This window comes from Mycteria americana, unplaced genomic scaffold (assembly GCF_035582795.1).
Source record: "Mycteria americana isolate JAX WOST 10 ecotype Jacksonville Zoo and Gardens unplaced genomic scaffold, USCA_MyAme_1.0 Scaffold_37, whole genome shotgun sequence".
Classification (NCBI taxonomy): Eukaryota; Metazoa; Chordata; class Aves; order Ciconiiformes; family Ciconiidae; genus Mycteria; species Mycteria americana.
The window spans coordinates 1,370,746-1,384,323 of NW_027445624.1; the positions used below are offsets into that span (position 1 = coordinate 1,370,746).

General features: G+C 49.6%; 1 protein-coding gene across 1 annotated transcript; it reads right to left on the minus strand.

The window, feature by feature from the left end:
* Positions 1-1,420: 1,420 nt before the first annotated feature.
* On the minus strand, positions 1,421-11,070 carry LOC142403526 (E3 ubiquitin-protein ligase RBBP6-like). Its single transcript, XM_075489786.1, has 4 exons — positions 10,908-11,070; positions 4,149-4,248; positions 2,023-2,059; positions 1,421-1,477 (listed from the first exon to the last, which is right to left on the minus strand). The coding sequence occupies exons 1-4, from the start codon at positions 11,068-11,070 to the stop codon at positions 1,421-1,423; spliced, it is 357 nt and encodes a 118-aa protein (XP_075345901.1).
* Positions 11,071-13,578: the final 2,508 nt, after the last annotated feature.

The window sequence follows — 13,578 nt, forward strand, 5'->3', positions numbered from 1 at the left end:
ACCCTGGTTTTCTACGGAATACTAAAAACTGTGAACTGTCATCAGAAAGACTTAAAACCAGAAAACTTTCCAGTAATATTGAAATATATAAAAATAAGCATCAAAGTTCACAGAGAAAGATCTATGGACGTATTCAATGTCAATGACCTAGAAAAAAGAAAATGTTACATTTCTAATTCCAGGTTTCCCTTGAATTTTGAAGGGCTTTGCAACACTGCCATATAGCCTCTCTATTTCACCCCAAGAGAAATGAGTCTTAATAGCAGTGTTCATGTATTTGTTACCTAACTACCAAGGGAAACACATTAAAAACAAGCTAACACCAGAAGTCCCCCACAATCTTACCCCATGTGTTGGGCAGTTCTTTATATAGTGGCCAGGTTTTCCACAGCGAAAGCACGTATATGATGGTGGAGGTGGACCCAAGGGTTTCCTCATGTAACTAAAAGGGGTTTGGGGAAAAGAAGAGAAAGGCATGCATGTGTCGCTCTTGTTAAAACCAACACCTCCAGAATTTTTTCCAGAATCTTCATAGAACAGATTTGACATTATCCACACTTACTTGATGGGATCATACTGGTGGCAAGACTGTATCATCACAGCTTTTACTTTCTCTTCCTCGGGAGCATTGGCTTCAGCCAATTGGCAGTCTGTTTCACAGGGAATTGTTTGACACAGGCATTAGAAACGCGTTTAAGCCCACACAGCCAAAGACAACCCCACTCACCCAGTTCTGTGAAGAGCAGCACAGCGCTAGCTGAGGTTGCATGAAAACAGCTGCTTCTATAAAATACAGCTGTCCTGAAGATGTTCTGGGGAGTCCTTACGCCATTACATGGTGTCTATGTGCCTGTTCACCTCCTTGAAAAGAGCCTTCTCGGGCACTCAGAACCTTCGGCTCTGTTTGTACCTCACATAAAGGCTTGTGTCACCAACCCCAATTCTTCAGCATCCAAAGATTGGATCTATAACTGTAATAACTAGAAATGCAGAAATGACCATGCAAGTGTCCATGTTCCAGAAACACCTCTAATTCGGCTGTTGCAAATGTCCATCACTTACAGCCAATTAAATTCTTCTCTGAAACTTGTGTTAGTTTCCAATGCAACATTAACAAAACATATGAAAAACGGTAAACAGCTTCTAAAGTGCTGCTTCTTTGTGTCTGGAACATGAGTAATACCACAACATGACGGTGAGGCTGATGAAGTGCTCCCCTTCTACCTTCCCAAAATGGCAACTACTCCTTACAGGACAGTATCAAAATATACAGACATTTTAAAGTGAAAATAAACACTTTAAATTCTTAAAAATCAAATTAATGTTTTGTTCACATTACAAGAGTTATCCAGCTATGGATCACAGTATAAGATTTAAAAATACAAACCAAACACTTTTTTCCTTTAAGCACTTGACGAGACTATAGATATACCTGAGTAACCTGGGCCAGAGAAATAGGGACAGAAGAGTCATCAATCTGTTCGCAAAAAATTAAACACACATTCATGTTGAACACATATTCATATTAAACACATATTCATATTCAAACACAAAAGCTAAGTGATACCATGTGAAAATGCAAAAAATACACTCCAAACAATTTTTATGGCAAGAAACTAAAAGCACACAACAAGCTATACAGACAGACATAGCACTAGCTATGGACAGGCAGATGTAGAACAGGGCACCATGTTCAGTTGTGCAAATCTTCAACCTACGTGATCCAAAAAACTTCATACATTATCTGTACAACACAAAGTCAGTCAGGAAATATTCTAGCGTATTCCATATGAAATACAATGCATTACTAGGCACAAATACCAATATTCACAGGAGAACTGTGCAAATGAGGGCATTACTCAGTTTTTACTATGCTGAAGCAAATGCACTGTATTTACAACATCGACTATCTTTTACTGGAAAATATCTACTAAGGTAATGTGTGGAAAATTAATACAAGGCTACATTGTTTAGAATTAAAAACAGTGTGTAGAAAAAAGGCTGAGATTGGTTTTTACGTACTGCTTTTGATGTTGCACTCACTGGCTCACTTCGACTTCTAGAAGAAGAAAGAAAGGTGATCAGAACTTAAAAGAAGGCACTTGTACCCAACATAAAGCAGTGAAAACAGAGTCTAAAACCTGAACATCAAAACATTCTGTTCTGATACTCTAGTGAATGTGGACATTTATACGTATACATAAACTGTTCCCTCTTGGTACATGCAGTGCAACTAAAAAAAAAAACCCCAAATCACATTTCTACTTTGTCACAAATTACTCCAAGACTTACAGATACAGAACACAACAGTGCAAGCGAAGTCCTCAGACATTTTTTCTCTGTGAGTAAGTATCAAAAATATGAAGTCTCTACTACAGTATTGTGTTCTTAAATAATCAACCATGAAAGTAGGAAGGTAACTTTAGCCAATCCGTATATCCCTAGCATTACAAGTAGGTACCAGACAGAGTACTTCAGTTTCTAAGAAAGAATAGGGAGGGTCTAGACACTTTGAAGGGCAAGTTTACTGAAATGAAACAAATCAGCCATCTGACAAAGAAATAACAAAAATGCCAGCAGCATCGTCTTTACTACAGTGTTTCTCTGTGGAAGCCCAAGCACTCTGTTCAGATATCTACCATATTTAGACATGAAAGTGCCAAAATGTGCTCAATGTGTTACGTATGCTATATTGACTAAAAATAGGCGCAGAAATCTCACCTGAAAGCAGTTCCTATGATTTTTTGGGGAAAAAAAGGTCTTAACTGCCCGAATTTGCTTTAAGATAATCTTGAAAACACTACAATATTGTAGGAAATAATTATTACATTTGAAAACTTGCTGAGATTCCACATACTCATTGATCTGTGTCTGCATGCTACTCATCACCAATCAGACATGCAACCATTGATGGCATTAACAAACAATTCCTACACCATCCAAAGTGTCCCATGAGCAGAGGCAATTCAAAGGCTGCTGTGGAATTCATGTGAAGTTTACATGCAGAGCCACAGAAATTCAGGGCTTTTTGCTTGCAAATGCTTCATGGGTACCAGGACGCTGCTGTACTGTTTGTTCAAGGCACACTGTAACTCATCAGTCTACTTTATTTACTGAGTAGCAACAGCAGAAAGGCATGGCAAAACCACAAGCTAATAATATCTACTAATGGTGGTGGAGAGGCATATCTTGAAGAAGGCTGGAAAACATGACCATTCTAACAACGCTAATGCAGCTGATAGAGATCTGGACTGTATGAATACACAAATGACAGCAATAATCCTGGAGTCAGGATGGCAGTTGAAGATCTGTAATTTTAATCAAAACACCCGATTCTCTGTCCTCCAAACAGCTTAGGAACACAGAATTAAATCCTGGAGCACGCATATCACCTCAGGGTAAAAACCGACCTGGAAAGAGAACTGGTAATATTTGTTAACATGCTAAACTGCTTACTGAGGTTCAAGTTTGGAAAGGATTAACTACTCCTTCATCATACTCGCACAAAAGACAACACGCTTTAGGATAGCGTTCTTCTTCTCTTGCCGGAAACGGACATTGTCTTTAGGAAACTAATAGGAATCATTTAGAGAATGCAACTTCTTGTTTGCATGGTTCCCCAGCTGGCAACCCTTTTTCCTCTATAGCTAGTACGCACAAAACGCAGATTTGGGACGTAAGAATACCTGCCATATCCCGCCCCGCCTCCCCCAAATGCAAGAAATAGTCAAGCCCTGAGAATCAGACTCTTCTGAGATGGGAACAAAGTCTCAGTTGACACTACAATGCCTATCTGTCTGGACTATAAAAGCACTAAAAGCAAACACATATGATGAGGAATCTCTCCACGGAGAGGAAACAGGATCTACAGCCTGGGTCTCAGAAAAATCAGCCCCAAGAACAAACCCAACAGACTCCTCTTATTTAACAGTTACCATTGTTGGAGTTTGAACCCCATGTCCCAGCAGGCCTAAAAAGGTAAGTCTCCTTTGGGACAGATACAGTAACATCTACCCCATGACAACAAAAACTAACAGCAGCTTTAACGAGAAAGATACAGTCTGAATGCCTCTGTAAACTAATAGCCATCCAAAAAGTTCACACACTGGAACCCCTAGCAGAGAATACCATGCTTTACGGATACTCACATAACATATGTTTTGCTGGTAGATTTAACTCCTCGAACAGGGATTCTCCTAACAATTACCGATGAGTTCCCAGGAATCGGGGCATTATCATCTGTGTATTCTGAAAACAACACAAACCCAGAAAAAAACATGAGTCAGTTTGTAAGAATGTATATTAATATGTCATTACATAGCACTTCACAGAATCCCTTTCAGATTAAAAAGCAAAATGTTCTAGGTAACATCACGCTTTTATCGTCTCAACACACTAACAGGACATTCCAAGAAATCCTCAGGTCTGAGAATCAAACACAAGCAGCAACATCTTTTCCATTTCTTAAAAATAGTTTGAACGCCAACAGCAAAAGGGGCTCAAAGGTCACTAAAGGAGAGTCTGCTAATGCATGAGGTTCTTTCCTGACCTAGCTTACGTTGCTTTTGCTGCTCTTAGGCTACAAAACCAAGACATCTCTGGAGAAAAACAAACCACAGCAAAGTCTCACCTGCACAAACCACATTCCAAAGTCTGACTAGCTTGCCCTGCAACACCACAGGCACTCAGCTAAAGCATGGAAACTCTGCGCCATTGCTTTCATAGCTGTTCACTAAAAACGATTCACCCACGAAGACTGACAGAACACAGAAGACAGCCTGCCATCTCTGTCTATTTCTTGCAGCTTAATCCATCAACAGCCACACTTCTCAGCTGCTCAGTGCTTTACATTGACATGGAAACACAACTGGCAGGGCTACACATTGGATCACAGAGATTTTGGGGTTTTTTGAGCTTGCTTTCACAAGTAGGGCAGAATTGGCTCCAACTAAGGTGGTATCTGCCCTCTTAAGCTCATCATCTAGTTTGAATCAGCCCAAGGGACGTGGATTCTTTCGATGCACTTTTTGCAGAGCAGAGAGACTCAAAAAAAATGACTTATGAAGACAGCCTTGAAGAGCCTTTCGAAAGAGCCTTTTCAGCGAAGCCTCCGAGGCGAGCAGCTCTGAGACAGAGGACCGCGTCGGGGGACCGCTGCTGGATCGGCGAAACCGCGGCAAAACCGCGCATGGAAGGGAGGAAAAAGAAAAGGGAGGGCGCAGCCACCCCCCCGGCCCCTGAGCAGGAAGGCGGGAGCTCCTGACGAGGACCCGGCTCTGACTCAGCGTGGGCGGGGACGAGAGTGACGGCGGAAATCCCCTTCCCGTACAAGAGCATCTCCCAGGGAGCGCGAGCGACCAGGAGCGCGGCGAACAGGATGGGCAAACAGGGCGTGGCGCGTCAGAAGGGCGTGGCGCGGCAGTTTGCGCGGCAGTTCGCGCAGGCAGGGCGTGTGGGGAAGCAGAGACAGCCTAGCAGCTCAAGAGGATCTGTGAGAAGTGAGTTCATTCGGTAGTCCCCATCCTTCCAGAAGAAACTCAACTATGGTCCTCACTCGTCAGAAAGCGATGCCCTCTGTGCTCGCCAGAGTGGATGTGGCTACCCAGACGGAGCTGCCGGGAAAACATGCCACCACCTAGTTCTCGGGCTGCAGGGAGTGCCTGGGCATCTCGCTGGTCACGCATGGCAGCCGTGTGGACAGCTGCGTGAGGTGCGACCAGGTGGATGACTTGCTTTGCATGGTGGCAGAGCTACGGGAGGAGGTGGAAAGATTAAGGAGCATCAGGGAGGCTGAAAAGGAGATCGACTGGTGGTGCCAGGCTCTGCCCCCCCTGAGACGGGAACAAGAGCAGCAGCAGCCGCCAGTAAGAACCCACGATCAAGGGGATCCTCTGTCCCCCCCCCGCCGGGCTGAAGGCAGCAGCTCAGAGGAGGAGAGTGAATGGAGGCGAGTCCGCGCTCGTGGCGGCAGGCGAAGGCCCTCCTTGCCCGCCTCGCCCCCCCAGGTGCCTCTACACAACAGGTATGAGGCCCTGGAGGTGGAAGGACAGTCAGTGGAGGATGGGGACGACAGTCTATCTACACCAGAGGTGTCGCCCAGGTCAGAAGAACGTACCTCTCGTCTTACCACCACCTCCACGAGGAAGAAAAGAAGGGTTATAGTTGTGGGTGACTCCTTTCTGAAGGGAACCGAGGGTCCGATATGCCGGACGGACCCTCCTCTTAGGGAAGTCTGCTGCCTCCCTGGAGCCCGCGTGAAGGATGTCACGAGGGTACTCCCTAGTCTGGTACGGCCCTCGGACTATTACCCCCTACTGCTCTTCCATGTGGGGGGCGATGATACTGCAACGCGAAGTCCTAGGGTGATCAAAAGAGACTTGAGGGCCTTGGGACGGCTAGTAAGAAACTCAGGAGCGCAGGTTATTTTCTCTTCTCTCCTTCCAGTGGTGGGCAGTGACACCAGAAGGAACAGAGATGCCCAATCTATTAATGCATGGCTCCGTGGCTGGTGTCATCGCCACGGATTTGGTTTTTTTGACAACGGAATGGCCTACGCCGCACCGGGTTTGCTGGCATCCGATGGGATTCATCTTTCTCAAAGGGGAAAGAGAATCTTTGCACAGGAACTTGCAGGGCTCATTGACAGAGCTTTAAACTAGACTCGAAGGGGGAGGGGGATAATATCAGGCTTGCCCGAGAGAAGCTGAGGGGCGACGTGCCATGGTTGGAGGGAGCGGCTGACAGCGAGGACAGTCGGCCTGAGTCCTCGAGATGCACGGGGTACGCTTGGGCACAGCCGAAGTCGAGCGGAGTTGAGCCAGGGGATACTGAGGCAACGAGAGCCAAGAGGGAAACACCAGTGAAATGCCTCAAAGCACGCAAGGGGTGTTCTTCTATGAAGGAGGCACGGACGACACCCCAGCTGAAGTGCCTCTACACCAATGCACGCAGCATGGGCAACAAGCAGGAGGAGTTGGAAGCCATTGTACGTCAGGAAAACTATGATATGGTGGCCATCACAGAAACATGGTGGGATGACTCGCACAACTGGAGTGCGGCGATGGATGGCTATAAACTCTTCAGGAGGGATAGGCGAGGCAGGAGAGGTGGTGGGGTAGCCCTATACGTCAGGGAGAGTCTGGATAGTTTAGAGCTCAATGATGGTGATGATAGGGTGGAGTGTCTGTGGGTCAGAATCAGGGGGAAGGCCAACAAGGCAGATATTGTGGTGGGAGTCTGTTACAGACCCCCCAACCAGGATGAGGAGACAGATGAACTATTCTATAAGCAGCTGGGAGAAGCCTCACGATCGCTAGCCCTTGTTCTTGTGGGGGACTTCAACCTGCCAGATGTCTGCTGGAAATACAATACAGCAGAGAGGAAACAGTCCAGGAGGTTCCTGGAGCGTGTGGCAGATAACTTCCTGACGCAGCTGGTGAGTGAGCCAACGAGGGAAGGTGCCCCGCTGGACCTCTTGTTCGTGAACAGAGAAGGACTGGTGAGTGATGTGATGGTTGGAGGCTGTCTTGGGCAGAGCGATCATGAAATGATAGAGTTTTTGATACGTGGAGAAGCGGCGAGGGGGGTCGGCAAAACTGCCACCTTAGACTTCCGGAGGGCGGACTTCAGCCTGTTTAGGAGACTGGTCGAGAGAGTCCCCTGGGAGGCAGCTCTTATGGGCAAAGGGGTCCAGGAAGGCTGGACATTCTTTAAGGAGGAAGTCCTAAAGGCACAAGAGCGGGCTGTCCCCAGGTGCCGAAAGACGAGCCGGCGGGGAAGAAGACCGGCCTGGCTGACTAGAGAGCTCTGGCTCGAACTGAGGAGAAAGAGGAGAGTCTATGACCTCTGGAAGAAGGGGCGGGCAACTCAGGAGGACTACAGGGGTGTAGCGAGGCTGTGCAGGGAGAAAACTAGAAGGGCCAAAGCTGAGCTAGAGCTCAGTCTGGCTGCTGCTATAAAAGACAACAAAAAACACTTCTTCAAATACATTAGCAGCAAAAGGAGAGCTAAGGAGAATCTCCAGCCCCTAGTAGATGTGGGAGGAAACACAGTGACCAAGGATGAGGAAAAGGCTGAGGTACTTAATGCCTTCTTTGCCTCAGTCTTTATTAGCAGGGCCGAATGTTCTATGGGTACCCAGCCCCTGGAGTTGGAAGATAGGGATGGGGACCAGAATGGAGCCCCCATTATCCAGGGGGAAATGGTGAGTGACCTGCTGCACCACTTAGACACTCACAAGTCTATGGGGCCTGATGAGATCCACCCGAGAGTGTTGAAGGAGCTGGCAGATGTGCTCACCAAGCCCCTTTCCATCATTTACCAGCAGTCCTGGCTAACTGGGGAAGTCCCTGCTGACTGGAGATTAGCGAATGTGACGCCCATCTTCAAGAAGGGCCGGAAGGAGGACCCGGGGAACTACAGGCCTGTCAGCCTGACCTCGGTGCCGGGGAAGCTGATGGAGCAGATCATCCTGAGTGCTATCACACGGCATGTAGAGAATAACCAGGGGATCAGGCCCAGCCAGCATGGGTTCAGGAAAGGCAGGTCCTGCTTGACCAACCTGATCTCCTTCTATGATAAGGTGACCCGCCTAGTGGATGAGGGGAAGTCTGTGGATGTTGTCTATCTAGACTTCAGTAAAGCCTTTGACACGGTTTCCCACGGCATTCTCCTGGAGAAACTGGCTGCTCATGGCTTGGACGGGTGTACTCTTCGCTGGGTAAAGAACTGGCTGGACGGCCGGGCCCAGAGAGTGGTGGTGAATGGAGTTTACTCCGGTTGGCGGCCGGTCACAAGCCGTGTTCCCCAGGGCTCGGTGTTGGGGCCAGTTCTGTTTAACATCTTTATCAATGATCTGGACGAAGGGATCGAGTGCACTCTCAGTAAGTTTGCAGACGACACCAAGTTGTGTGGGAGTGTTGATCTGCTGGAGGGTAGGCAGGCTCTGCAGAGGGACCTGGACAGGCTGGATCGATGGGCTGGGGTGAATTGTATGAGGTTTAACAAGGCCAAGTGCAAGGTCCTGCACTTGGGCCACAGCAACCCCATGCAACGCTACAGGCTTGGGGAAGAGTGGCTGGAAAGCTGCCTGGCAGAGAAGGACCTGGGGGTGTTGGTTGACAGCCGCCTAAATATGAGCCAGCAGTGTGCCCAGGTGGCCAAGAAGGCCAATGGCATCCTGGCCTGTATCAAAAATAGCGTGGCCAGCAGGACTAGGGAAGTGATTGTGCCCCTGTACTCGGCACTGGTGAGGCCGCACCTCGAATACTGTGTTCAGTTTTGGGCCCCCCACTACAAGAGGGATATTGAGGTACTGGAGCGCGTACAGAGAAGGGCAACGAAGCTGGTGAAGGGTCTGGAGCAGAAGTCTTATGAGGAGCGGCTGAGGGAGCTGGGACTGTTTAGCCTGGAGAAAAGGAGGCTGAGGGGAGACCTCATCGCTCTCTACAACTACCTGAAAGGAGGTTGTAGAGAGGTGGGGGTCGGTCTCTTCTCCCAGGTAACAAGTGATAGGACAAGAGGAAATGGCCTCAAGTTGCGCCAGGGGAGGTTTAGACTGGATATTAGGAAATTTTTCTTCACCGAGAGGGTTATCAAGCATTGGAACAGACTGCCCAGGGAAGTGGTTGAGTCGCCATCCCTGGAGGTATTTAAAGGACGTTTGGATGAGGTACTTGGAGACATGGTGTAGTGGTGGTTTTTGGCAGTGTTAGGTTTATGGTTGGACTCGATGATCTTAAAGGTCTTTTCCAACCTATATGATTCTGTGATTCTGTGATTCTGTGATTCTGTGAAAGCAGCGTGTGCCTCAACCTATCCATGCTTTGCCTTGGCTTACACCATGTTAGTCTTCTGAAGAGAAGGAAAGCCTTCTGACCTTTTATGGAAGGCCCAAACAGAAAAAAACCAACTCCCTGAGACACTTGGACTGAGTCAGCTTAAAACGCAAAGATGTCTCCATGAGAATGGTTTGTATGTTGTACTCACATGAGCTGGCCGTGACTAAATATTTTAAAGCACTCTCAGCAGCCATTCCCTGTCATCTGCCTACAGCTGTACATACTAAAAGCTTTGCAGACGGAATCAGAACGATGGTCTGAAAACCAAAGCTGCTGTATCTCCAGTCAAGCTCTGTCAGGGCGGTTTTGCTCAGTGATCACACTCAAAATAGGAATATTTCACAATTTATGCTCCCTTTTTCAGTATATTATTCCTACAGACAGGAACCTCTCTTAGACCAAAACATACCTACCAGAAGACATTATTTCAACCACAAAATGAACAGTTTACTTCTACTTCCAAATGACAGAATGCTTCTTCAGAAAACTGAGAAATCATTTCGCTGAAACAAAATTCCTGATCTTTCCCCCTAGGGAATCAAACAGTATGCTTCCTCTGGACTTCAGAGCAGTTTCAAACTGTTGGAGAACTTTCTCCGCCAGATCTCAAAGAAATCTGGCAACTTTGGTATTATAAGTTATCCTCCCACATTTCCTTATCGTTTTACCTAGAAGAATTCCAGGAAACCAAAACTTTTGTAAGCACTATACATCGCACATCAACCATGTATTCTTCTACGCCTAGCTCCGCCTCTAAAACACAGACCTGAAGGCAGCTGTCAGAACATCAACTACAGAAGAACAGCTCTGTGAGGCCCCAACACAAGTCACAGCTACCGATCGTGGCCGAATCACATTATCGCTTCCACACCGCTTAATCCCCAGCACCGCTTCCTGTCCTGGTCCCCTCGCGTGCTGGCAGGATGGGCCCCAGACTGACTCACACTACGTGGGCACAAGCCACAAAGAGCAGAGTGCAGCTCCCGCAGGCCAGGGCTGCTGCGGTGCGGTCTGCGACGCCACCAGCCAGTCGGACCCCGAGGCCACGTGCCCACTGCCCCCACGCACCTTCTTTGGTCTGGGCATTGGTGATCTGCAGGTCGCAGTTGGCCACCTTCAGCTTCTCGCTCATGATCTGGCGCTTGAGGTCGCACAGGGAGATGTTGAGGCCGTTGAAGGTGACCGTATCATAGTTCAGCTTCGATGAGAACTTGTAGTGGACGCATGACATGGTTGGGGCCAGGCGGTGCCTGCTCCACAACAGCGTCTACCGTGGCAGAAGACGCCGCGGCCTCTGCACCAGGTTACGGCCTGAGGCGGCACGGGGAAGGGCCTACCGAGGGGTCAGGGCAAGCAGCACAGGGTGAGGTGGAGTGGGCTGAAGGCACTCAAAGGCAACGGCACTCGGCCTCCGCTCCCTCTACGCACGCAGCGCTCCCAGGTCTGACTGCTTGCTATGGGGGCCCCGGGGCAGCTGGTGCAGCTCCCCCATGTGCTGCCGCTGAACCCTGTGGCTGCTCCCTGTCCCCCTGCCTACAGCTGGGCACAGCAGGTGGTGATGGGGACACTGGTGCCCCAGCAGCCGATAAGGCTGCAGCCTCGGGCCATGGCCCAGGGGGAGCCCCTGTACCCCACAGCTCAGCATTGCATGCAGGGCCTCCCTGTGCTCCACACCCTGCCTAGCAGCACCAAGATCTTAGAGGCCCCTGACAATGACATGGTCATCGAGGACAGCGTCACCGACACCAGCCCCCACCAGCTTGCCCCGAATCTGCCACGCAGCAGAATGAAGACAAAGCCCAAAGGTGAGGTTTGGGGGTTGGCAGACCCCACGGGCTGGCATCCCGTCCCCAGGAAAGCTTGCATCACCCCGCGGTTGGGCTGGTCTTGATTGCTTTTTCAGCAGAGCTGTCCATCACGGAGGCCCCAGAGAAGACCCTGAACCTGCCCGAGCTGGGGCCAGATGCCTTTGCCGAGGCGTTTCCTGAGCTGGCAGGGGACAACCTGCAGTTTCAGGATGACCAGTCATTCACCACCGACATCACCGACATCCTCGCCTGGCTCCACACCATGGATGGCAAGGACACTGTCCCCGATGTCCCCAAAGTTCCCAATAGCCCCTGCTTGACCCCCCTCCTCAACAAGCTCCCTGACCTCTTCCGAGCACCGGGCAGAGGGCGTCTGCACCAAGGATCGAGCAATGGAGGCGATGCAGGGGGACAGCAAGGACACCGTCCCCGCAGTCCCCGACATCCCCAGCGTCCCCAACAGCACCACCTTCCTCAACCAGCCCCCCGACTTCTCACAGTACAGGGCACAGGGCGACTGCCCCAAGGAACAAGTGGCAGCAGCCATGCTGGGGAACGCCGGCCCCTTCTTGGAGGTGGCGACGTCCCCCTTGCTGGACCCTAAGGAGAAGCAGGGCAGGGTGGCAGCGGTCCTCCCCACTGGGCTGCCAGAGAGTCCTGTACCGACTTTGTGGAGAGTCCCATGGAGAGTCCCTCGAAGGGTTGCCCAGAGGGTCCTCCGGAGAATCCCCTTCAGGGTCCTCTGCTGAGCCCCGCAGCTGCCCCCCAGCGTCATCCATCCTGCATGGCCCAACTGCTGGAGGAGGCCCTGCGGAGGCAGCCCCGCGTGGTTTTGACCCACTTGCCACTACTGCCGGCTGTCGTCTCCTGCCAGCTGTTGCCCAGATCAGGCAAGGCGGCTGGCAAGAAGGCCAAGTGCCCCGTGCCGTCTGGCATGCCCAATATGCAAGAGCCCTCCCCATGGGACAGCAGCCCACCTAAGAAGAGGAAGAAGATGGTGGGGTGCCAGGTGGTAAAACACTCGAAAACCCTGTACGAGGGGAAGCCGGATGGGGACAGTACGGCGGCTGGCAGCAGCAGGCAGCAAGCGCGCAGCAGCAAGCGGAGGGCATCTCATGGCAACAATGGCCCACCAAGCAAGCAGGAACCCTGAGGGATGCCAGGGGACAAAGGGCCCCACGCCCCCGCAACCGACGCTGATAGGTTGATAGAGAAGGTGTGGAGCACGGATCCCTGCGACATGCGACCTGCACCTACGCACGCCAGCCCCAATCCTCTCCCTTATCTCTGCTTCTTTCGTCATTCATTAAAGGTTTGATGTTTGTTTCACAGCACCTCTGCCTGCGGTCATTCGTGCAGCGGGAGGCGAGGGGGTTAACACAGCCCCTGTCGCATTTGTAGATCTGACCCTCCACCTTTTCACCCCAGTATATGAGGAACCCCCCATGATTCCAGATGGAGACCTTTCATCAGAACCTTAATTCCTGCATTCGGGGTAAACGAACTAGAAAGAGCCCTTAAAAATCTATCTGCTGCCATGGATGCCACAGACAATCGCACAATAGATGCACTTTAGCCTTGCAACAGGAAAATTCTTCTTTAGCTTTGATAGTAGGACAAAATCGTCTGGTACTTGATATGCTTACCCTGCAACAAGGAGGTGCCTGTGCACTGATTCATACCACCTGCTGCACCGATGGTAACAAATCTCGACAAATCCAACATGACGTCCGTGACATTTCCAAACATTTACAAATGTTACATCAAATCACAATATATCCTCGGGGATTTTCACTTGCTGACTGGTTTAGTTGGATACCATCCATAAATTTGCAAAAAAATATTAACAAAAAGTCTTATTATTGTAATATTATGTATCCTATTAACAAGTTTTGTTTGGATTGTGATTCAGCTTTGCTTTGCCATAGAAC